We start from the raw sequence: 25,928 nt of genomic DNA, 5'->3' as shown, positions 1-25,928 counted from the left end.
GTCACCTGGGGAGATCCCTGTGGTGATTTGCTTCTTTTCTGGCCATTGGAGACTGTTTTTCCTTAGGGCTCTTCACCGCTTATCTCTCTTTACATTTTGGTTTTTATTGTCATCATAAGTAACTGCTACCATTAAAGCTGTCATTTGCCACCAGCTGCCTCATCAGCCTTTGTGCACCAGGTCAGCTTCAAAATACTACTTCATATTGAAGGAAAGTACAGAACATTCTTGTGCAGGGGGAGCAGCAGGAGGTTTATCAATCACATCATACCTGAACACTTGTATTACTGCAATGACCTCAACTTAAAGAACACAAGGACTCAAAATCAGAAAGTAATTTTCTGTACAGCTTCTTTTTGCAACAATGTATTTGTATTAATCAAAATGTTCTTCAAATTTACACCATTTTCTACAAAAAGTTACTGTGATTATTAAGCACTGGCTCTACGCTATATAAAAAAAATTCAGTTGCCTCAAAGATTATAAAAACTCCAAAAGCAGAGCATATATTTTGAAGAATACCAACAGTGACATGGGCATTATTCTTTTGGCTCAGCTGAAAAATTAAAAACACTGTACACTTCTGGTTTGCCAGGCTTCCAGGTTGATGTGATCCACAGTGTCTAAACCAGAAACAGGTCATCAGCAATTAAACAATGTCCTTGGTTTTAAAATATATTTGCAATATATAACACACTGGTGTTACTCTTAACATATGAAGTATCCTTAAATATAATTTATGGCTTATAGAGTCCTTGACTGCAGCGATGTACTCATTCTTTCTTTTTGGTGAAGTCATATGGTTTCCACCACTGTGCAAACTGCAACACCTTCTTCCTCTGATCCTCAAAATTCTGCCTGATTCCTTTCCTCCAGAGCCGCGGTTCCAAGTCCAGCATGCCACCAACGATTTCCTTTGCAAGTAGAACAAAGATATAGAACGATAAATACAAAATTACCATATTACTTAACACTATTTTATCATAGAATATACAAATACATATTTTCAAATTATAACATTACTTGTCACTGTTTTCTTCAAGTGCTATTTATTAAAACTGGAAATTCTGAAAAATATACCAATTCAAAAATTAGAACTGCAGTTGTTAGATGGCTGCCTCAGCAAAATTCTTTTAACTGCCGCATAGCAATGGACTGCACAAATATCCTAACATTGCAAGACTGTTAATATATTTGTACATTTGTGACTAAGAAGAGAAAAGTTCAGAAAAAGTTGCATATTTTGCTCTTAACTCTTCTTGAAATAAGTTATATTTCTCCCAAGTCACTCTTAATGTTTTTGCAATATTGAATTTTCCAATAAAGACTGCTGTGACATAATAAAGAAGAGAAGGTTTTACAGCAGCTCCTCCTGTGTATACTATACTCTCTATACTACATGAAGTAATTTAACCACACACCTATCATACTAGGAGTTGCCTGTGAGTTCGTGTGTCTATGCACCCTAATTTATACAAGCAGAAGCCAGTACACCTATATGAGAGTATTATGGCCATGAAACCCCCCTTTTTTCCTTCTTCTTAAATAGATGCAAGTATTTTCCATCAATTAAATTACATGTCAAGTATCTAGAGTTCCTATTAATTCAAAAGAAACATGGATCTAGAATCACATTCCAAGTATCAGCTAGTGAAGAAATCAGCTACTTTATTCAACATGCAAAGTTACAATCACTGCAAGAAAAGCCAGCTAATAAACTGGGATAAGGTACAGCAAAGTGACGATTCTGGCAGCATCTGTTTTAATTAAATTTTATTAAAAAGAGTATAATTGGTAAATTTATCTTTTACACAACAATACCTTTCCAAAGTAATGGGGGAACTTGTGCTGATCTTCAATGACATGAGCAAATCCTCCTTGAAGCCCGAAGTCCACAGAAAAGTATGGTAATCCTTTAGGAACCTACACATGCAGACCCACATTTTTAGCTGTTCGACAGACTGTAGGTATTCAGTTAACCTCCCCACAACCTAACGCATTTGAAAGTGTTTCTACACTCAACAGGATACCTTTTTTTTTTTCTTAAATGACCTCTCAGATCAATTTATAAAGTTGCTACAGAGAAACAGTAAATAAATAGGTAAGGGGAAAGAACACCATACAATGACGAAATAAAAAGACACTGAAAACTGAAAAGATGATCTGTGGGTGGCAGAACCTCCAGAGGACACCACCTACAGCACCAGGCAGGAGATGGGGAGGGACCATGCAGCAGCAAAAACACTCAGCAAATGCCTTCCTGACTCCACAACTCTGAATCACACGGGATGAGTAGAAGTTTTAAGATGACCACCAGCAAGTTGCATTTATTAACGATGAGATGTTGAGCAATAGCAGGAAATATTTACCCAGAGGAAATGCTGATACTCAGGGGGAAGGGGAAACATCTCTATGGAGAATACACTACCAGAAAACCCCACTACATGACTGGAAATTATCATTAACTTGCCAAATCAATTAATTTAATAATTCAGTCAGTCTACAGAGGAGACACTGGTTATCCTGCTACAAGGAAAGACCCTTCAGTCTGACAAAGCAAGAAGTGACTTGAAAGCAGATTCATTTATTGCTACAGTTCTGCAAGTAATTTCTGCTGTTTTCTGCAGCAAGTCTTTTAAATGTTGTATCAGGCTTCAAGTCTCAGTATTAAAACCCATCTCTTCTTTCTCCTAAATCAGAATTTGTTTAGTGCAAAGGTGCTATATTTATTAAAAGACACTTTTGGAAATTAAGTATTGCTACTACACAGCAGTAAACTACTTGTGGTAAAATCTATACACATCTTTCACTTTAATATTAAAATGATGGAACAATCTTTGAACCTAGGATTTGTTTATACAATGATGTTTCAGTTTAGTATCCAGGAGACAGACAGTGTACTGTTCCCTTGCTTTAGAAAAAAAGACTTATAGTGCTATTTATATTTACGCTTCACAAACTTAGCAACACAAAAGGCTGTTATAAGTCAATGAAAAAGACACATCATATTTCTTCCAGGAAGGTAATTTGCAAATCTTTGATCTACCTTAATTCTTAAAGTTAATCAAGAAAATTATGCTAGTACGTGTCTTCAAAGTGCCAGCTTTGTTCTCAACCAATGCTTGCAGCTCAGTCCTCCTATTGTTGAAATAAATGGGAATCTTTTCCCTAATGTCAGTTAGGAGTTCAGTCAGACTTTTAATTTTCATCATGCTTATTCCATTTCTTGAGCCACTGATCTAATTGTGTTCCCTTTCTTCTCTCTTTGAAACACTTAATAACGAAAAAGGATGAGAAGAATTTGCTGAGAAATTCAGTGTTCAATATATTTCATTACTTACAGATTTCCGAATATCTTTTGAAGAAAGATCAATTAACTTCTTGTTCACGGACCACTCTTCATCAGACTCCATTATAGCTTTCTGTAAAATCATTTTATCTAAATGTGAAAATAGTCCTTCATACAGCAAGCAAAGAACTCATTTTTCAATGTAGTGAAGTACATTGCACTGCAAGTACCAATTATTTCTTAACAAAATAATCTTACCTTTGGCAACTTTTCTGATTTCCAGAACTTACATACTTTATAAAGGCATTGTATAATATCCTCAAATTCACTTAATTCTATTAGTCTTTTTTTTTTAATTTAACCTTTGCCTAACACAAATTATCTCTAACAAGCTTCAACTAAAACACCACATTTTCTTTTTACTAAGCTCATACAAAACCTCTTACTATTACATTATATTAGCTTTCTTCTTTTTTTAAACACAAAGAGGAGAATCCAGCTTAGAAGGATGATTGCACTTAAAAACCTTTTGAGCTGCCTCTGTATCCATCATAGTATGGAACTGGGTATAGTGTAGGTATCATTTACATTTCATTTGCTGTGTATTTTAACAGTGGAAACTTCTGAAGGAAAGTTTTATGCAAATGACATTGCATTAAATCTTTTACTTTGTCCTTGCTTTAGTATTAAGACAAAACACAAGTTTTATCAGCACTCAAAGAATAGCAATGAAATCAAACAAGTGGAGAGTTTCAAATGTTGTAGAAGCTACTGAATTGCTGTTCGTCATACTGATTGCTCCACTCCATCAAAAACCAATTGCACTATTCATTTCCAGAAATTGTTTCAAATAATTTGCTTATAAAAGGCAAATCATGATCCAGACTCTGAAAGCCAAAAGGCCTCAGTCCCAAGCAGAAGCTTCAATGAGCCTTTCCTGACAGAGTAGGTGGAAAGAGAACAGAGAAGCTACAGAAGGAATCTATCATGCTGCCTAATGTTCATCAGAAACCTAAGATGCATGTAAAATTTGGGCCTACTGAAATAAAATAGGGATGAAGCATTATACATTGGTATTTCATAAAACAGTTGACATTATTTACCCATTATTGCCCAGAATCTGTGATTCTGTGATTATTTATCCATTTTACGCCTGTCAAGGTGTATGAGGGTTTAAGTTTATACTACAGAACTTAAGTGAGAAGTATTGTGATCCTTACAGCACTTCAAGAAACTACTCATCTTCTCTCATCTTCTTTCCGTTTTTGTCAGCAACTTGAAGCAACTGCAGAGTGAAATACAGCTCTTCCACTGACTACTTGAAAAACAGAATTACCTCACAGGACTTGTTTTAAGATCAAGGAATAGGATCAAAGAATGGATCAAGAAGCAGGATCAAAGAACCCATCTTTTCAGAAATAGTACTTGAATATCAAAAAAAGTTTTCCAGAAATAGATGAATTATGATAAATACATTCAAATAACCTAGAGAAGAAACATTTTTGTGTACCTTAAAGTAGATTGGAGCCATATCTCCTACTTCTTTTGGAAGAGGAATGCATTCATATACCATGTGATACCGTTTCTTCAGACTCATGTTTGTTTCGAGGAACACACAGTCCAAATCTTTCGCTTCAAACATTTTCACCAACGCATTTCGGAACATCTGTTTAAAGAAAAAAAAACAACTTATAACTTGAATTAATATTACAACGCTTTCAGATACAATATTTTATATTATTTCACTAACATAATATATTCATAATAAACTCATAATAAAATGGATAACATCAGCAATCATACTAGGAAAATTCCATATTATTCAACAATTTAATTTGAACTATATTTCCTACAATATAAACATAGGAAATCTAGAAAATAATTGTGAAGTGTGCATTATATTAATGTTACACAGTCAGTTTTAATAAATACTGCTTATTTTTACACTTGAAATTAAACTAGGTCAAACTATGTTGACCTTCGTAACTCTGACGCCCCATAAAACAACATGGCTTTAACAGCAGTTCCCAAGCTTGCAATTTCTGAGAAGTTAATGTATTGGTTTCTGGTGACTCCAGATATTGTTATCCTTCCACTATTCCTTCCAATTACACAGGGTTTTTTGTTTTTTTTTAAAAAATACATTTCCACTAGGCATGCTTGACCTTTAAGGAAAATACTAATGTTGCATCAAAAGAAAGCCATGGCTATAACCACCACCTTCACTGTAAGGCATATAACCAAATGCAGCACTGTAATACATATGGTCTCAATGTACACTTACTAGTTCCCCTTACAGATTAGGTGCTGCACCTACTCAAAGTGTATTTCAAGTTATAATTCTGCTAGCTCCAGCATCAGAGCCCTGCACACGCACAACAGGCTCTGCAACCTCCCCTACCTTTCCACAGTGGAATGGGCCAGGGAATAAAAAGAGGTGTGAGAAGTGAGGGCCTGGTCCCCCCCTCACTCTGGAGCTGCAATTAAGCTCAAGCCCTCACTTTTGGCACTTGCTTGAGCAAAGTTTCAGGGATGCCTGTGCCCAGCCATGTGCCTGCCTGATCTAGACCTTGACTTGACCTTCAACCTAACTCATTGCTGCAGACCTATCTGGCCATCGCTGGGCTGTGGCTGACCTTCTCTACCACCATGGGACCTGCTCTCTTCTCCTGGCTTGGGTACCAAGGGACTGTGCCTTGTCTTGCGCTTGGTGCTCCCTGACACTTGGCAGTTGGTATTTGCATCCAAGATATGCAAGAGCATCATTCTATAGATTACAGTGTGGATGCTGAACTAAATTATCAAGAATTCATTATCAGATGAATTCTGAAACCCATTCAGACCCATTTTCGAATGCACAAACAATCTGACTTTGTGACAAGGTGAATGTTTCTGAAAGTGTCTCAAAATCTTGAAAACTGCTTTTTAAAAATCTTTGTATTATACATGCCCTCTACATCATTTCCACATTGCAACCCAAGAAATCACTGAAACTGTATGAGTCTCAAAGACCACAGGTACCATAGCTCTACAACTTATTTAACTCATAAGTTGTCCTTTCTGCATTGATTTTTTTTTATTAAAAATGCTTATAAGTACAAACAACACAATTAAAAGGCTAAGCCCATCTAAAGGCTTAAGATTTCCTGTCTTAATGTAATTGGAGAGTTGATGAATCAAACAAGCATAAGCAAATACAAGTATTGATAAACATCAGCAAGTACTGAAGAAACATCAAACCAAACGCTGGGAAGGACTATTACAGTTGCTACCCTGCAATATCAACTGAAATACAAACCCCTGAAAAGCCTAGAACATCTGCAGATGTTAGCTAATGTTTCCCAGACTGCAATTTCTTGTTTTTAAATACATTGCAGTTTTCCTCCAAGTTCTGAGCAGGCCAAAATATCGAAGATAATTAGCATTGGAAAGGACAAAACCATTCATAAGATCAAATAAGAAGGCTTGGCTTATGCTCAAATGCACACTGCATTGATCCATGTAACAGTTCAGGCAATAGAGAACACGTAAAGATTTGTATCTTTTCATATTAAAACAATTACATGCATATTTACTTTGGCAAGTGAGCACATCAGTCTAAAATACACAATAAGCTAAACTCAAGTGCCTGAAGGCATACAGGATAAAAAAACCTCTCTTGCTTTACTTCAACATATCTTAAAAAAATATCCCAGCAAAAACAGTTAGCTGAAACATGTGCTTAATACATTTTATGAATATTTAAAGTGTGATGGGTTTTTTTCCCCTCAACAGCAATATAAAATATGGCTCTGGCATCAGAAAGTTAGTTTAGTCACTGAGTAAATGTAATGCTTATACTCTCGCCAAAGCCTTCCATTCTCCTCCTACTGAATTACCTGGAAGCTGGAAAAGAAAAATAAATGTTTCCCTCACCTCCCAAAGTACTTTGTTGCAAAGAAATGTTTAAACTACCTATGAATGTATTCACAGGGGTAACAGATAATAGTTTTACCAACCTGTTGCCTTTTCTAGCAAGGAAAAAACTAGCATTAAATACAGGAATTGCATTTGCTTATCTTTTCTTTATCTTATTTTCCTTCTCATACAAATTTAGAAAAAATGTCATCTATTTAATTAAAAGAGGTTAGGATAAATAGAAGATATAGAATAAATATATTTATCATTTTACCCCATGCTCCGTTGTTCCTCCTGATCCCTATTTATTGCACTTATTGCTTCTTATAGAAGGGCTTCCTTCTTGCTTGGGAGGAGCACAATTTACTAGGAAACTTTGTATAAAAATTACATCAGCCATGAGAATCAATGTGGGGAGCAAATCTATAAGTCAGAGAATCCATCTGCCAGGCTTGAGACACAATCAGTGTTACTCTCTCCATTTACATCCACCCAAAATCCAGATTATCTTCTAAAACCTGAAGATACATAAACAACTTATCTTCAGCTTGTGTTTCATTATAAATCATCTTTCTGCCTTGACAATCCCTGGCAATTCCAAGGGAATCCTAACTGCCAAGCCAGTAATTCCACTTTTTGTAAGGGATCAGCTGTACTTACATCACCCCCAAAAGATGTTCCTCTAACGTGGTTTCAAAGACCTCCAACAACAGCGGTTCTGCAGCATTCCTGGCAGCCTTTTCTACTGCTTATAAATGATAACTTTTCTTCAGTGTTTACCCAGCATCTCCCTTTTTCGATTTTTGACCACTAATTTTCACCCATTATTGTAAGAACGTTCTGCCCCTTAGTGGAATCAGAAGAGAGCTGCCAGGCTGGAAATTATGAAAATAGGTACGTATGAGAAGTATATTATTATAGAAAACAACAGTATTTTACAAAAATGTTAAAACATGAGACAGTTTCTCAGCTGACCTGGATTTCTTCCCAGATTTCTTCATCCAAAAGTGTGGCTGCAGTATGGTGCTGCAGAGGGGCTATCAGGCAGTGACCTTCAGTAAGGGACTGGTAGCTTGGTAGAGACAAGTAGACCTAGAAAAAGCAAACAAAAACTGTAATGCCCATTTTTCTAGCGTTAAAAACCTTCCCATTGCTAAAGCCAAGAAACACATCATTTGCTAAAAGTCAATCCAATAGAAGCCATTACCTTCTAATTACAGCAAGGTATTAGTAATTTTAGTGTTTTTAAAAAGGTCCCATTATCCATCAGTAGCATCCAGACAGCGACTCCACCAATAAGGCAGTATGAAATCACACTGTTTAGTCCATTAGAACACATTTTTCTGTAGTTATATATATCTGTATGCATTTTAATAATATGTAATATATAAATGCATCAGATATATCTGTATATTTATCTATTAGATATATAAATGCATATATACACACAGAGGTACATATCTGTATGCATTTTTATATATATATAATTTATGTATATACTAAAATAAGTGCAATGTACTGTAATACATATCTATGCATCTAATTCCTATTAAATGTTTCACATATCTATGCATCTAATTCCTATTAAATGGTTCAAATCAAATTAAAAATATCAATAATATATGAAAACTTTGGAGAAAGAATGACAAAAAAGCCTATACTGAAGCATTTAATATGTTATAAATCCAAATATTTATGCAACTTTTAAAAGCATTAACAGAAACAAAAGGTTCCCCAGACAGAACTTCCGTCTATTTCAAAGGATTTTAGGCTTAAAAATGGAATTCTCCACTTAATTTTCTTTGATATGATTGAGATACAATTCTTCACCAGTTCAAATTGCCTCCTGTGCAGTGTGATTCAGTCTTCCACAAATCCACCTACAGTCTAATCTCTGCACTCAGATCTTTCATTATTGGTCCTGTCTTCCACAAATCCACAAGACTGAATTTCTGATAGCAAAGATTAGCTTTATATTTCATGACAGATTTAGATCTTTTTCTCCCTCACCCTTGAGGAATTTGTGAAATCAATTGGCAGGGCAAGGAAAATACGAGGCAGAACAATGAATCATTTCATAGAAGCAATTTTGTTCTTAATCGTAGGCACTCTAACATTAACACTGCCTTCCTTTATTTCTTTTTTATTTTTGCATTTGTGTTAAATTGCTATTTTCTTACCTTGGTGCCAATTGCAATAATAAGATGTTTAGAAAGTTCACTGCTATCAAAGCAGTATGGGCACTTTTCCATGCGTGCAGCAAGCTGCTGGTGCTCACGTATTGCTTTTCTTCTTTGTATTTCTTCCTCTTCCCCACTGCGTGCTCTTTTGGCTGCTTTGGAAACAAACATGTCATCCAGAGTGTAGTACTCTCTGTCAGTTTTTTCCATGAGCTGAAAAGATACACAGAAAGAATGCACGTATATATAAATAAGCAAGAAAAAAATACTTAGCTCCTTGCTTTATCCTTTATTGAGAAAAGCATAAAGTAGGTAATCAGTAGCATTGCTTCCTTCTGTACGGCACCTGCAGCACATGCAGCCATCAGGTATACCTCCCGAAAGCAGTCATACACACTCTTAGACAGCATAGATATTAAAATGTAGACGTGTGACAGCAGTGAGAAGAGTCTATTACTATATTCCATCTCAAGTTAAGGGCTAGGTATTTCCGTATTATCTTGACATAACTTCAGCTTTAAACAGATGCACAATTTTTAAATCATATATAACCATATGTTTCATTTCATTCTTTCCCCTCAACCTCCTCTCCTATTATGACTATCACTATCCATTAAATCATCTCTTGTGAAATAACTAGACCATGACTCTGCACCTCATATTCATATTCTATGAAAGCACGCTAAGTTATTCCTATCAACTGAACAGTACTAAGCCATTTTGTGAAGAAAACAGTCTTTTTCTTCAATATTTAACCTTTCTTGAGTATACCTGTTGCTCGATGCAGATAACACAACTAGCATGTTACCACAAACAAGGCTGAATGATCCACAGGACTTTTTGTTTGCTCATTAATTGCTGCATTTCATTTAATGTGTCACATTTAAAAGGAAACTCTGAAAATACTAAATTTGTTACAAAGACATGCTTGAGGGTCAGTGGTATCCTACAGGAGCTTATCGGTGGAAACCCACACAAACGGGATACATCTCACCTAGGTGACATTCAGGAGGGATGGAGGCTGTAGACAGGAACTGAAGGTGATGCAAAGTGACAGGGGTAAGAAGGTGGGTTTAAGGCAATAGCAGCAAGAGACAATGAATGGAAAGGAAAGCAAGAAAAGCATGCAGGTCATGGGACTCAAACCCAAATGACAGTAGATTTCACTAGGCTTTAAAACTCACAGAACACACACACATATATATACATATCACTAGGCTTTATCTTTTTTTTCCAAATTATTTTAATGAAAACAAATCCCATGGCATCTCGCCTAAATCAAGACTTAGCAAGTCTTGATTGTAAAGATTAACTGTTTAAAGGACTTAGGAAAGTATTTCTCTAGTTTCAGCTTTGTCTGCTCTACGTGACTTTACAGTTATGTGCCATTAATAATCTAAATATGTAACACATATAGCTAAAGCAAATGTAAAAAGAATTCAAAGAATTTTTTCAAGTTTTTCTCTTTAAATTAAATCCCAGTGCTGCAATAATTTTACGCTACTCTTGACTGCAATTTTCCCTTGAACAGTTTGAGTAATCTCCTTAGCAAAACCACAGGGGGAAAAAAAAAAAACCAGTACACTATACAGATCTCCTGATATTGGAGATGCTGGTCCTTCAGAGTCTGGCAGATTTATGTATGAGTGGTTTTGCTCCAAGAATTGCTAAGGAAACAGTAGAAGTGTCTTCACAACAAATCCCTACATTTTAGAATAGTGACAGGGGTAGCCCTGGGAAAGGACTAATGTTAGCTGAAGGCATTTTGAAGGCACACTGTCAAAAATGGAACACAGTCTCCATATAAAAGAAAATCTTCCAAATATCCCAGGTTGCTGTTTGTGTAGATAATTTGACATGAAAAGAATTTAAGACTTTATTTTGTAGTGCAGATAAGTAACCTCCCCCCCAAAACACAGACAACAACTTTTGCTTTTCCTGAATACTGCAATTCTCTAACACAGACCAATAGCTTATTTTGTATATGCTCAGTACTTTTATTACCAAACAACTGAGGTGCAGCCTTCTTAATATTACTTTATTTAGCTGTAATACTTTTAACTGCTTATGTTTATTTCCTACTGGAAGCCATTGCAGACTAAAATCAACATTTCACTACTTCAACTCTGTTATGGTTGTGTTTTACTAAAAGACTGTAATCTATATTTAAAACAAACAGAAGATTCCTGAGCCATAGGAAAAAATATTGAGTGGTTTGGATGTCAAAAATCAAGTCTCTGTCATATAAGCCTAAGAAGGTAAAACTGGAGCTTCAGCAGAAGAAACACCAATATGCACTACCTACAGAATGGCACCGTTTTGTTAAAGTACCATGAGAACGCAAATAGACACGAAACAAGACAGGTGGCAGACTACAAATAAAAGGAAGAATTGAAATCAAAACACCTTGGGTAGCAGGAACATCAAATGCAGCACAAAATACTATTTTGCTTTGGTTACACTTAGGAGTCACAGAAGTTCCTGGTTTGCTATTCATGACCTCTTCTAAAATAATAGCACTTTTCAAAACGCCTTGAAAATACTCTACAGATCCTTTTACGCAAGTCCCTTATAGCACAAGAACATAAGTCAAGAATTCTGTCTAGTGATGAAATAAATACGGGCTGGATGATGTGTTTCTCCAACAGTGGATAAAGTGCTATATACAATAAGACACCTGGGAGCCAAAATAGAACACTCACCTAAAAAAAGTAGTAAACTTTAAAAAAGTATGTGTTGTCTGAAGACCAGATTTGGTTTCTCCTGGTACAGTCATGACCAACAGAAGACCAGTACATTTCAAACGGTAATTCAGTAAGACCAAAAAGAAATTACACTGCTGTTCTTCAGGAATTATACTTTTCTGCATCATGTTCAACACAATATGAAAAAATATTCATAATTCAATGACACAAACCTAACAGTAGATCTGAAGCAATATAAAGTCTCATAGATGACCTTGAGTGGAATCAATAAAAAGAAGAAAAAGTCAGGAGACTCAGAGAAACAAGTTAAAAATGCAATGACAGCAGCAAAAACTGAGAAGGAAAAAAAAAACAACCAACCAGCCATTGGCAAAAGTGGGAGTCACCCCAAAAAATGGCGAGAAAGATTTCCCAGTTGCACCAGAGAGATCTTCTAGTGCTTCCAGGAAATCCAACGGTAGCATTTCCGGATCCAAAATTAAAAGTCCTCAAAGTGAACGGAAACAGTGGAAAAAAGTAAATATCTTCATAATGAGTACATATATCACTCAGCTCCTCATGCAGCCTGGATCCCACTCAAGGTCTGTACATCAGGCTACAGTAAGTCAGTGGAGAATCTTAAACAATTTTTTTTATTTTTCCTAGAAATAAAAAGACTTGTAGAAGAGTTCTTCATACAGGCAGAGGCCATGGGAGCCAGACAACATTGCACTTCTGGTTTAAGATGTAATATATATTGGTCAACAGAATTAGATGCAGTGCATTGGGGAAGGAAGTAAAATTAATGTAAGTTTACTTTGGAGAAAGAACAAGAAAAGGTAGACAGCAGCACAGCATTTTGGGGAGAGAAGCTACTGTAAAGGGGTATTTAGAGAAGTATTCATGGATCAGGCTCAGGTTACCTCTATCACAGAGCCTCAACCAGCAACAAAGCTGCAGATCCCATTGCAATACTAACAAGTAACAGGAGATAATAAAGAATGCAAGGCAGGCCAAGAAACCAACACCCCAGCTTCAAAGTCATTAAATAAATGCCTGAAATAAGCAGAGTCTAAGAATAAAGTTGCTTCAAACATTTCAATCTGCTTGTGCAATAAAAAAAGCCTAGTAATTAATAATTTATGTCCAACCGGATGCTCTTCAAGCACTATACCCTTCCCTTGCTGAAGAAAAACTGACAAGAACAAAGCGGAAAAATGAGGGGTTACTTTCTTCCCTTTTTTCACACCTTTAAGGAGAAGTTTATGGGACCTTTGTTCAAGCCATAAGTCTAGCACTTTGATGCACAATGCAACTATATTGCAGTTCTGAGACAAAGAGAGCAAGTTGCAGATGCTCACCCTGTCCATGAATCTTCATTTCTTGCTGTTTTATCACATCCTTAGATGACTTTAAAGGAGTGTTAAAACAGGACATATTTTCACCTCTAAAAACAGCAGTCATAAAAGGAATAAAATTTCTTTGCAACTCCTGTATTACAACAGTGTCCTTCCAAAATCCCTCAAAACAGTTCAGGAAGTATAGAAACCTAAAAAGAGGCAAAAATACCATCCAGCAAGAACTGTGCATTCCTACTGAAATAATATATGATATGAATATGTGGAAAAATCCATTCAGCAATATTTTCTACCTTAAAAACAAACAAAAAGCAAACTAAAGACACTTAGTCTGAAATATTGGAATAGTAGCAATGAACATGACTAAATTTCTTTGCCAGTAGCAAGGAAAAAAATGTACTTTTTTTTTAACGGCATAATTCCTTAAATATGAGCAACCTTCAAATCCTACAAATGCCAAAAATCAATGCATCAGAACTGAAATAAAATAAAACGTACCTGCTACCACGGCAAATTACAGCTACTGCTACTTGAAATATTGGCCTTTTTGAGAAGTTATTTGGGAAGAAAATGGAAATTCTCTTTCAAAAAAAAGTATACACTTTTACAGGAAGGTGCCCAGTGTGTTCTGCCAATTGCATTATTTCACTGTAACAAAATCTCTCCAAACAAGTTAAAGTGAAATTGAAAGCACGAGAAGAGAGCGTTCTCCAAAATGCCAGAAGGAAAGCAAGTAATCACTTAAAAACTGATTTCTTTCATACATATCTTCTTCCATACACAAGGGAGAGCTAGTACAAATCCCAATTAGGTTCGCTGGAAAGCTTCTGGTCTGCATCAGCTGAAGCATCACACCTGTTAAAGGCGTAAGTCAATGCCTGCTGGAGGTTGTGTGCTTAGTTCCTCACTGCGCTGGATGCTGTGTGCACACTTTTTCAGGTGGTGCACAGAGGTCAGAAAGAAGCAGGCACTTTCATACATCATTTTTAAGTTGGGATAGCCTATAAATACATCACTGAACTGCCTAAAGTTAATATAAGAAATTCAGACATCTATAAAGACAATGCACCTGACGTTTTTGTTTCTACCAGACACTGTCCAAAACCAAGAGCTAACCTAAACTGATGTTCTCATAAGACAGATCACCTCCACAGTCCCATTTCAGGTTTTTGTTCTGGACCTATCTGCCACGTTCTTCCTTCACACGCGCCCTCTACTTTCCAACTTTTCCTTCTCTTTTGGCAAGCACCAGTTAACCAGAGAATACACAGGCAGCTTTAGAACTCAACACCAGGCAAAATGATACAGCCTCCTACACCTCGTGGTGTGATTGTACAACTGTGGCATTTCTACCATCCATCTGACAGGGAATGTGTTTTCCACAACCAGGATGCAGTTTTGGTTTAACCAACAGGGACAGCATCACAGCTTTGCTTGCGCCCTGGCCAAAAAAGGCCTGTAATACACTAACATTTAAACAGCAGTCAGGGAAGGCATCCAAACTTCTTTCAGAAGCAGATAAAAATCATCCTCAGGGCTCTCATTTGGGTAGATCTAATGTGTGTAAATGTGGCCGAAACCCAAAACAGAGATCACCAACCATTCAGCACAGGAGGTCAGAAAGAGATTGGCATCTGACTATGCATAAATGAGAATAATTTGAGAGAGGGAAACATGACAATGTTTTATTTGCTGATGAAATCATTACCATTATAATTAGCATGAATAATATGAATGTATTATATGAATAATTTCATTATATAACATTCTTTTCATAACATAATTCATGTCTTCTTTCATTTTCTATGTTACTGAAGCCATTACATGCCTTGGCATGGGGCTACCTCCAAAAGTAATGCTTACCAGTCTACGTCAGGTACACTCCAGGGTGAACCTCATTTTCCTGCCAAGTGTTCAGATTGATGGAACTGCATCTCATAGCTTAATTTTAAACGTATTCTGTTTTTCTTATTGCTACACTAAAACCCCTGGAGTCTTAAAACACTGCTGGCTGCCTACACACTCCATCTGAAGTGCGCTGCGTGGTGTGTTTCTTATCTCTCCCTCTGCGGCTATTACTTGCTCTTTGGGTGCACCCTTTGGAAAGAAAGCCCTACTGAAAATTTAGTATCATGGTGATATTGAAAGGAAACCTCAAGAGACAGAACTCCTAATCATTGGGGATTATTCCTTCATAACACCACAAGTACACTTTTTTCCGTCTCCAAATTTCCTCTGAAATTTGGGGTTGAAACAGGAAATTCCAATAAATACAATTAGCACAGTGACAAAATGTACCTGCATCTTTCTAGTGTGGGTTATTTTCAGCTTTTTTGTACTCATACTTTTCTGATTATTTTCTTTTTCTATTTTGTATGCAACTATTGAACTTCTGCTTTTCCTGTTTTCTCGCTAACGCAATCATAGTTAAAGTAACTTCCATATAAGCTAATAAAAGTGCATCTGCTTGGAAAATTTGTGGGAAAAAAAAGTCTATAGAATGTATAAAACGTATCAGTTTGGTTTTAAATTGTCATGGCAACACTGACGTCTTCAACTTTAAATGACAGTTAATATTTGTGGAATGTTGCACTCGTATATTTTAGGAAGCTGCAATAAGGAAGAATAACCTATTATTATAGAATATAAACCTGACTGACATATGAATACATCTCATCACATTTAAATTTATTCAGTGTTTAGCACTCATTGTTTACAACAAAATCACCTCAGAAAACAGACTTTCTGATCTCAAATAGCACTTGCTGAAGCCCAAGCAAAGCACAATTTTATCATGTCAATTTTTTTACAATTCCAATCTCCCTATGACCACAGATACCTGAATTCGTAGATTTAGTTCAACATATAATTCAGCATATAGCCATTACCCAAACCTATCATCCCAGTGAAATAAATAAGATTTTAAACACATAGCATCAAAGGATTTTAATATATCAATGTACAGAGTGCTTTTAAGGCCCATATTCCTGGCAGGAAAATATTATGAATCACGTTGATGAGCAAGGACTACCTTTGAGCAGCAGAAGCCAAGCAATAAACAAATAGCAGAGAACTGCTCAATGGTTAGGGACCACGCTCCTTTTTGCTTGAGTTATTTCAAACGAAAAACTATAGATCATGCTATAATTAGCTATTAGGACAAAGAAAACTTTATATGCAAGACAATGAAATTAAATGTAAGCCAAACAAAGTATCTTCTGAGACAAAAGTTTGCTATTAAAGTTGTGATTAGCTATCCCTGGCCATAACTTAAGTGCCTAGAAAAGACTGCCCTGCACAAGGCTTCATTTGCAACCTATCTTGTAATTTTAACATAATTCAGGAAGAAGGCCAAATGCTTATGCAGTCATTTCACACAGGCTCCATGTACAGAGTCCCTCCTGTTCCCAGGTTTTCTCTCCTAATCCAGCTGTCACTGCTGGTTTGTTTCCATACGCAGGAACAGCTTTAACTTTGTGCCTACACAATATACACAGAAAGTTTAGTGCATTGAACTGAAACGTAGCGTAACGCAGAACAAGGTGTTTGAAATTATTTTCTCTTGGGTTTTCATATTAATTTTTTTACAGCAAACCATGCACATGTGTAGATTTTTAAGTAAATGTAAAAAGCAACAGTGAACCAGAGCTTTGTTAGAGTTTTATCATGTCTATTAAATACTGTGCTAGAAGGGATTCACCAAGTGCAGAAAGAGAAGAAAAAGGTTTATTACATAATAGTAGCAGCGGCAACATTCTGCATTTTTCACTTTACCTTTTAAAATGTTTCTAGACTATTATTTTTGTTTATGGTAATGAAAATGCAAAGCTGTGCAACAGGCAGGTTTGCACAGCAAGTAAAACTGATAAGGCTGGAAGCAATTTTCCATTTTACAGACTTTAAAACCAAGAAAAGGCAACATGCAAATTCCCTTTTTGCAAACCTGTAATACCAGAACACCTCTTTACTAAATCCATACATGAAGGTCAGCATTACAAATATAGTTCTGTATTTTTCATTGCTTAAATTCATTTTATGGATTGCTGCAGAGATTTTTTTCAATAAAATGAGTTTATGGCCAAAATTTAAATGGTGGCATGAACACCACAAATTAATCTTCTTCACTTTCTTTTACGAAAATGTGACTGAAAAGAAAAAAAAGGCCTTAGAATTTATGGGTACAAACAGAAGGTAATTTCTATTGAGGCAATGTTCTAGAAATCAGTCTCTATACACCCACAAGTATCTATTGACATAACTGAAAGGATTACATAAGTCTTAACAGCATGAATTTGGGAAAACAACTTCCTGCAACAGTCAAGGGCAGAAGGAACTACAGACCAGGTACTCAAAGCTATCAGTAGTGAAAACCTAAGACTTCATATTCATTTTGTACTCTAAAACACACTCACAGCTCTCAAGCATTTCACTGTGGAAATCCTGAGCCAAAAGCCTACCCAGATCTCACTATTTAATATTTACCAATGAAACTGTGCTTCACAAAGTTGCTGTTATCTTTTTTCCTCCCACTCACGATTAAGGCCTCCACAACATCTCATGCTCTACAGTGTGAGTTCTACAATTTCCATCTTCACCAAAAAAAAGAAAAAAATCCCCAAACAAAACCCTCCTTCGTGTTAAACTCTGCTCTGTGACCACATATGAGAAACAAAAATACTTTTTTCTATTTAACTTTTATGCTTGTGGTGTGTTCTAGTCTACCACCTGCCCTTTTGGCTCCCAGGCCAAAGAAATTTTGCTGACTTAGGTTTTCTTCAAATGGCTGCCAGTCTGTACCTGTGGCTACAGGGTATGTTTTACAAGGTTGGGAGCATTCAACCTATGGGTGCACCACGGGTGCATTATAGTAGCCTTATATGTTTAAAATGGGACCTAAATTCCCTTTTCCCCAATCCCCAAATTCTGTTTCTCTTTTTAATCCCACCAGCACCAAGACAGTGTTTGCAGACTCGCAATGACTCAAATGAAGCAGTCCCAGCCTCTTGTGGCCCATGCACGGTTACGGCTTCATTCAGCTTCACCATTACTATCATTTTGCACTCATCAACCCTGACTTTTATCTGAAATGTATTGCCTTGATACCTACGGTGGGATCTCTTTCTCCCTATTTGAGAGGTGTATAGCATTATCTCCTATGTCTGAGCTAGGTATCTTAATTCCTTTTATACCCATAATGTCTTTCAGATGGCATTCAAAGTAGGACAGATGATTCACACCACTAAAATATGTATGTCTCTCCAGCAACTCTATGAAGCAAATCTTAAGAATCAGTTTCACAATGTTAGAAAAGTCCCAGCTTTGTATTTTAAAATTCTACAATTTACAATGACTTCTGTTTTTGACAGTCCTGAATAATTATGTAATAACACATTTTCAGTTATTTTTCAGTTCATAAAGTGTCCCTTCCTTTAGATGGTTTATGTATGTATTGAAGAAGAGATTCCTGATGAACCCACTGATAACCGCCTTTTATAATAAAAAACAACCATTTACTCTTGCCCTCTGTTTTCTTTTTAAAGATTGCCATTTATCCTCTTCTGTTCCTGAGGATGAATAAAGATTCCACTCAGCAGTTGATAGTTCAGCACTTCACATCTGACTTCTTTCAGACCACCTAACTGAGGACCATTCGGTTTTAGTGTCTTTTTGAAAATAATGGATTTCTATAAATTTGAGCTAAAATTCATTCTACTGACACTGTTAACTTGAGACAGTTTTTCACTTATTCCCTATAAATAATGTTTCATGCAAAAGAATCGCTTCAACCTCATTTATAGAGGATATTAATGCAAATAGCTCATTAGTTCTTCTGGCATGCACTTATCCTTCCTAAATGCTCTAATTATACCTTGATCAGGTTTTTTCAACACCACATTCCTGCAGGCTTCTTGCTTCCAATGAGTTTAACTCCTAGTTTTATGCTTTTAGCAAACTCAAAATAATTACTTAAAGTAATTCCCTCAAGACGATTTCTCAATCTTTCTTATCAAAGCTTACTTCTAAGCCTGCTAGGCTCACACTCTTTTCCATTCTTCTTACTTGGACACGACAAGTACTTCTTAAATAATGGTTGGGCTCTGGATTTGATTAACCTCCAGAAGCTCTTCATTTTTCTGTTTGCCCACCCTTGGATTATTTTTTTAAATAAATAAATTAAATAAATTTTTAGCCTGTTTGGGGTGGATGTTCACTCCCTTAGGATATTTTCACCAGTGGCATGCCTGTGCAATTAGCACTGAGTACTAGAGAGTCCCTCATAACAGGCATTTTCTCTTTACATACTCATTTTAAACTCCCACTAAACAGACTCCACATTTTTTCATAACTGCCTCTTTATAGAAGTTAAACACTATTAGTTCAGCTGCCAAGGTGCACCCTCATTTGTACAGAACCTTTACTTTAAGACAGCTACATATTGAGCCAGGCCATTCCTGCATCACTCCTAAATGGGTCAAATTTCACCATTGTTCCAAAAATCCTTACAGTGCAAATAACTAAAATCTTTGAGGAACCGGCTGCAGGCACAAGAATGCCAACAAAGAACATTATACATACAGGATTTAGGTATCTATTTTCTTCAAATTCAATAATTGCATCTGATACCTTTTAGCAATAGGTACAGATGATAGAATGGGAGATGAGGAGCCACAGAAAGGAAGTAACAGGGGATATTCAGTCCAATCCCCAACTAAAACAACTACCTATAAACCAAAAGCAGAGAGAAATACCAGGTAACGAGGTATCATAAAAACTTCCAAATTGCTGAAGGCCAGGAAACTACATATATTATAGAATCATAGAATAGTTTGGGTGGGAAGGGACCTTTAAAGGTCATCTAGTCCAACTCTACTACAATGAGCAGGGACATCTTCAACTAGAGCAGGCTGCTCAGAGCCCTGTCCAACCTGCCAGTGTACGTTTCCAGGGATCTACCACTTCTCTGGGCAACCTGTTCCAGTGTTTCACCACTCTCATTGTGAAAAATTTCTTCCTTCTATCTAGTCTAAATCTAGCCTCTTTTAGTTTAAAGCCATTACCCCTTGTCCTATCGCAACAGGTAAAAAGTTTTTCTCCACCTTTCTTATAAGCTCCCAATAAGTACCGAAAGGCTGCTATGAAGTCTCCTCAGAGCCTTCTCTTTTCCAGCCTGAATAACTCCAACTCTCTCTCAATCTGTCCTCATAGGAGAGGTGCTCTAGCCCTCTGATCATTTTTCTGTCCCTCCTCTGGACTCATTCCTTCATGTCCTTGTTATGCTGGGGGCCCCAGAGCTGGATGCAGTACTCCAGGTGGGGTCTCACCAGAGTAGAGGGGTAGAATCACCTCCCTCAACCTGCTGGCAATGCTTCATTTGATGCAGCTCAAGATACAGTTGGCTTTCTGGGCAGCAAGCAATACATAAAGGCTGCACCACTGGAAATGTGACCTGTTCTTAAAACTCTTTCTCCTAAGCACTCACTGTTGGACACAGAATGCTGGGCTGAGTGAATCTCTCATACAGCTGCTCTTGCATTGTGTCTCACTCATCAAGAACTTGGAAAATTCACACGTAGACATTCATACACACACACCAACTACCATTCTTCACAAAAGTGATGTCTTCTAAATTAAATACTTAATGGACACAAGAAAATACAAGATGAGTAAGGTTCTTCAAAAAATGGCAACCATTTCTCTTTGTTATGCTTATTATCATATGATGCAGAGTGCAAAGTTTTATTGCATTCATACATTTTCATTTAGTTGTAAATGTTTGCATGACAGATATGCTAGTTAATTATAGTTAATAGTTTGTACTATTACACTGGTTTTGAAGCAAAGCTTTATGTGTTTGGGGTTTTTTTTGGAAGAAAATCAAACACTGACAACAAGATGTGTTTACTTAACAGGAGCCCAAGGGCATAATTTTTTTAAGTATGCCAGTGGGACAGAAAGAGAACTTCTACCAGAAGCAGCTGAACGAGAAGATGCATAAACCACACTGCTTTCTAAAGTTCTGATAATCTCTTCAGAAGAATTTCCTGCCAGGTGTTTTATAGCATCACATTAAATATTTTCTACTGTGCACTATCAGGCTTTTCTGATTCTTTCATGTATCACCTGAAGAAGGAGAATTTTAAAAATAAAAAACCCCAAGCAAAACCTACTGCCCAGGATCTTCTCTGCCTTCTAGATAAATGAAAAAAACCAAATTCTGTCTGTGATGAAATTAATTCTATGCTAATAAGCTTTTTCAAAACCTGCTTAGCAGTACACAGAATACAGAAGCAGTAACCTAGTAAAATTTGAAGCATGCTAGAGAAACAGTATATTGGAAATTGTGCTAATTGTGTATTAGAAACCACTTCTGTCAAACGCTTCTGTAACAAGCACAGAAAATATCCTTTATTATTTTATTTGCACTGCACTGTCTGTCTGTGAACTGGCCGCTCTTAAATGGACTTACTCACAGAACCATAATGTATAAAATCTGTGTGGTCTGCAAGCATAAATTCTCACATTATTCTATCAGGATGTTCTGGATTTCAGGTAGTTTGCTTCAAATCTCATTGATTTTTGTAACTTCTAGATGAGGAGACATTCTAAACACTGAGAAAATGCTGATTTTATTCATCACTAATTTGTGAAAAACATGCTTTGTTGGGCATGAGTAACCTATTAATGTACAGCACACTCTAAAAGTGTTCACCTCAAAAGCACCTCAAAATTCTACAGGCAGAGGAACAGCTCAATCACTTCTATGAACAAACTGAATGCATCACATTTTGTACACACATGCAGATTTCCATCATTTTGATGGAAACATCTACCAGGACCACCTTACAACAGACTTCATTATTATTCAAGACAATCAGAATTCTCAACCAAAAGCAACACACCTACAGCACTGAGGCCTCATGTCCTCCCTCATATTTCTAATAATAAAATGCTAAATTAAAAAGCCATACACATGACACCTTACCTTTGACGCCATACGCATGAACAATGAGTTTTGATCCTCTGCTGTTCTCATCTTCTCATTTTTGACCAAATCATTCAGGTTCATACTATCATCATCTTGAAAATACCTTACTCTTTCTTTATCTACATGAGTAGGGATCTGGAAACAAACATATTGAAAATAAGTATTAACCTAATGAGAAAGATCAGCTATAAAATTCAAATCCCAATAATTTCAACAAGTTTAAAGAATTATGAATCAAGCTAAGCACATCTGAATCGATTGCACTTGCTGCTTCATTTGACCTAAGGAAAAGAACGTCTTCTCCTTTCTTCAGTTGCATCAGTTTAAATAAAAATATAGCCTCCTCCCACAATCACTACATCCTTTATATCCTTAAGCTATCAGAGTTACAACATTACCACTCAGGAAGGATGTAGAGTAATTCACTGAAACAGTTAATCAGCTCGCAAAAATGGAATATTCCAAAAAGTAATCTTCATTATTTATAGAAGCTTTTGAACCACCACATCACAGACACTACTGAAACGCAGCAATCGCAGACACTAGTGAAAACCTGTATAAATGTGGTACCTCTGCTGGGAAATGCTGCCATCTTAGACAGGGTGCCCAAGAGAACAGAGTTTGTCCTTTAGGGCAGGACTAGACTAAATCCTGAAGGAGCATAGGCAATGGCCATTAACATAAAACAAGATGGAATTTTCCAAAATGGAAACAACAGGAGGATGACAAGCAATTCCTCACCCTCTTGTTCCTTTCACTCCTCCACAGCAGTGTCACAAACTGATCTGTCCTACTTATCAAGAAAATATTTGCTAGAAATACGAGGTATTGTCATCTCTTCTCCCAAGAAGATCAAAATATTAATTTATTTACTGTTGCATGCAAATATCCTAAAAATAAAACACTGTTCCAGCCTCCAAGTTTCTCACTTTTCCCCAAAATACTTTTTTACAAAGATATTGTCATAATTTTTATTATCAGCAGTGTCAGTATTTTTGATCAGGAGAAAAGCAAAGGAAAATAAGCCCCTGAGACTTGAGTATCTCAGGAAAATCTTTCTTATTTTGGAAATATTCACCTCTGCTAATCTTCATTATTTATATAACTTTATGTAAAATAAACTAATTGGCTAAGAGACTATGATAACTTGAAAAACTTACTTTTCCTTGAATGTGCATTTAAACAAGCCCTAAAGTGATCCCTAGGGAAACAGAGTCTGAAAATAAACTTAATATATGCTTAATAAATATGTACTCCAACGCTTAATTACAATCATCTTCTGAAAGGAACTTTTTAACTACCTATTGACATTCTGATAAGACACTCATATTAATTACGGCATCATAAAACTACAAGATCATTTCAGAATTACACTTCAATATGCACATTTTTAAAACTTACTGTCTGTCGCTTTCTCCGTCCTCCTTTTGGTTCCTGTGGTTCAGTTGGTGTGGTCACAGGCCATGCCCTTCCACTTTGATCTGTTCTGACAAGGACCACTTGTTCATCTTCTTGATGGCTTGAAGCCTGTGTCAGGTTTTAAAATATATTTTAAAACAGATGATACAGATAAAACCAAAAGAAACACCTAATCCACGCTAAATAAAAGTTTTAAATCCTAAAGAGCAAGTAACAAATTTTTTACATTTTGTGTGATCATTATAATTCAAAGCATACAGTATTACTTTATACAAGGTATTCTTTTCCATATTCAAAAAGAACAGAATAATAAAAATATATTCAGCTAATTAAGAGCAGAGTCAACAAATCCTTTCCAAGAAGAATCAAATTTATATTCTTGGTTCTTTCTCATAACACTTCATCCCAGAAAAAATACAATGCTTCTGAAGATTTAAAAAGGTAATACTGAATTAATATACACCATCACCATTAAAATGGCATATTCCTGAAAACCATCTGAAAAGCTGCAGCATGTTACCACTTCTGGTTTTTTTTGTGGACTGGGAATACTGGGGTTTTTATTTTTTTTATTTTTTCCTTTTAAAACTTAGCTAAAACCTAGCCAAAACATTAGATACTGATTTTCAACACATTCCATTATATCAGACTTTTTGTTTCCTACACTGCACCTCCCACCAGTACATATCACTTTTATCACAATGTAATACTGAACATTTTTTAATCTTGACTCTAGGATAAGCAGAATAGGAGATACAAACAGCTTAACTCATGTATCTCTATAGTGAAGAAGAAACAGATGAGTAGATGTACAATGATTATTTAGGTGTAATAGGATAAGCAGAATAGGAGATACAAACAGCTCAACTCATGTATCTCTATAGTGAAGAAGACAATGATTATTTAGGTGTAACAAAATTATAGACTGAGGCAAAAAGGACAGCATTTAAATCATCTGTTTGTGTGTTGAAATATATGGAAAGAAACCCAAGCTTTTACCTGATATATGCCAAATAAGTTACTTGCCTTTGTATGGCAAGCACATTCAGTACTACACTTGTGCTTAATTACTGCTTCTACATACCACAAGAAAGTTGGGAATCATGAGAAAGGTATCATCTAAAGCAGACTAAACCAAGCTGTGGAGGTGCTGGAGATGTGAGGTGAGAGGCACAAACTTGAATGTAAGAAGCTCCATCTAAACACGAGGAGGAACTTCTTCACTTTGAGAGTGGCAGAGCACTGGAACAGGCTGCCCAGAGAGGTGGTGGAGTCTCCGTCTCTGGAGATCTTCAAAACCCACCTGAACAAGTTCCTGTGCAACCTGCTCTAGGTGGACCTGCTCTGGCAGGGCTGGACTAGATGATCTCCAGAGGTCCCCTCCAACCCCATATCATTCTGTGATTCTGTGAAAATGGACTTCAGCTTATTCAGGGATCTGCTTGGCTGGATCTCATGAAAGATGGTTATGAATGACAAAGGTGCCCAAGGCAGCTCATTGATCTTCAAGGACAATCTCTACAGAGGATAAGAAGGGTCCATTTGATTTGCTATTTGGCTAAATGGGGAACTTCTAACGAAGCTCAAAATCAAAAAGGAATCTTACAGAAGGTGGAACCTGAGACAAGTTACCCAGGAGAACCACAGAAGCACCTTCTAGGCATGCAGGGGTAGAATCAGCTGAAGCTGAAACCAGCAAGAGATGCAAAGAACAAAAAGAAGGGATTTTAGGAGCATACTGGATATCCTTCTGCAAACAAGGACAACACAGATCCACTGCTGAAAGAGAGGAAAGACCTAGTGACAAAGGATATGAAAGAGGCTAAGACACTCAATGTCTTGCCAGTCTTTACCAGCAAGGTCTGCTCTCGGGCTTCTTGGGCCCCAATGCCTAACGGCAGAGTTTGGAGAAAAGGAGGACAAACTTAAGGGCCACTTAAGCAAACTGGAAACTTGCTAGCTTATGGATCTAGACGGGATGCATATGTTATGCTGGATGAAAGGTCTCTCCCGCTATTACATCTGAAGAATAGTGGTGATTGCTGGATGCTCCTGGAAAAAGGCATATGTTTACAGTCACCTTCAAAAAGATGAAGAAGAAACAACTGGGAAACA

General features: G+C 36.6%; 1 protein-coding gene across 2 annotated transcripts in view; it reads right to left on the bottom strand.

Moving 5' to 3' along the window:
* Window positions 1-334: 334 nt before the first annotated feature.
* CWF19L2 (CWF19-like 2, cell cycle control (S. pombe)) overlaps window positions 335-25,928 on the bottom strand; it is a 74,112-nt gene continuing 48,518 nt past the window's right edge. For both annotated transcript variants that reach the window (XM_014965778.1, XM_014965779.1), the window contains exons 11-18: window positions 23,796-23,921; window positions 22,392-22,529; window positions 9,367-9,579; window positions 8,162-8,278; window positions 4,800-4,955; window positions 3,342-3,422; window positions 1,822-1,923; window positions 335-914 (exon numbers count right to left, since the gene is read on the bottom strand). In XM_014965778.1, coding sequence (XP_014821264.1) covers window positions 774-914; window positions 1,822-1,923; window positions 3,342-3,422; window positions 4,800-4,955; window positions 8,162-8,278; window positions 9,367-9,579; window positions 22,392-22,529; window positions 23,796-23,921 — 1,074 coding nt within the window. In that variant the 3' untranslated portion in view covers window positions 335-773. The remainder of the gene's footprint in view (window positions 915-1,821; window positions 1,924-3,341; window positions 3,423-4,799; window positions 4,956-8,161; window positions 8,279-9,366; window positions 9,580-22,391; window positions 22,530-23,795; window positions 23,922-25,928) is intronic.

Source organism: Calidris pugnax, unplaced genomic scaffold, assembly GCF_001431845.1.
Source record: "Calidris pugnax isolate Ruff unplaced genomic scaffold, ASM143184v1 scaffold20, whole genome shotgun sequence".
Taxonomy (NCBI): Eukaryota; Metazoa; Chordata; class Aves; order Charadriiformes; family Scolopacidae; genus Calidris; species Calidris pugnax.
Note: the sequence above shows the minus strand (reverse complement) of the source record. Positions and strands in the feature narration are given on the sequence as shown.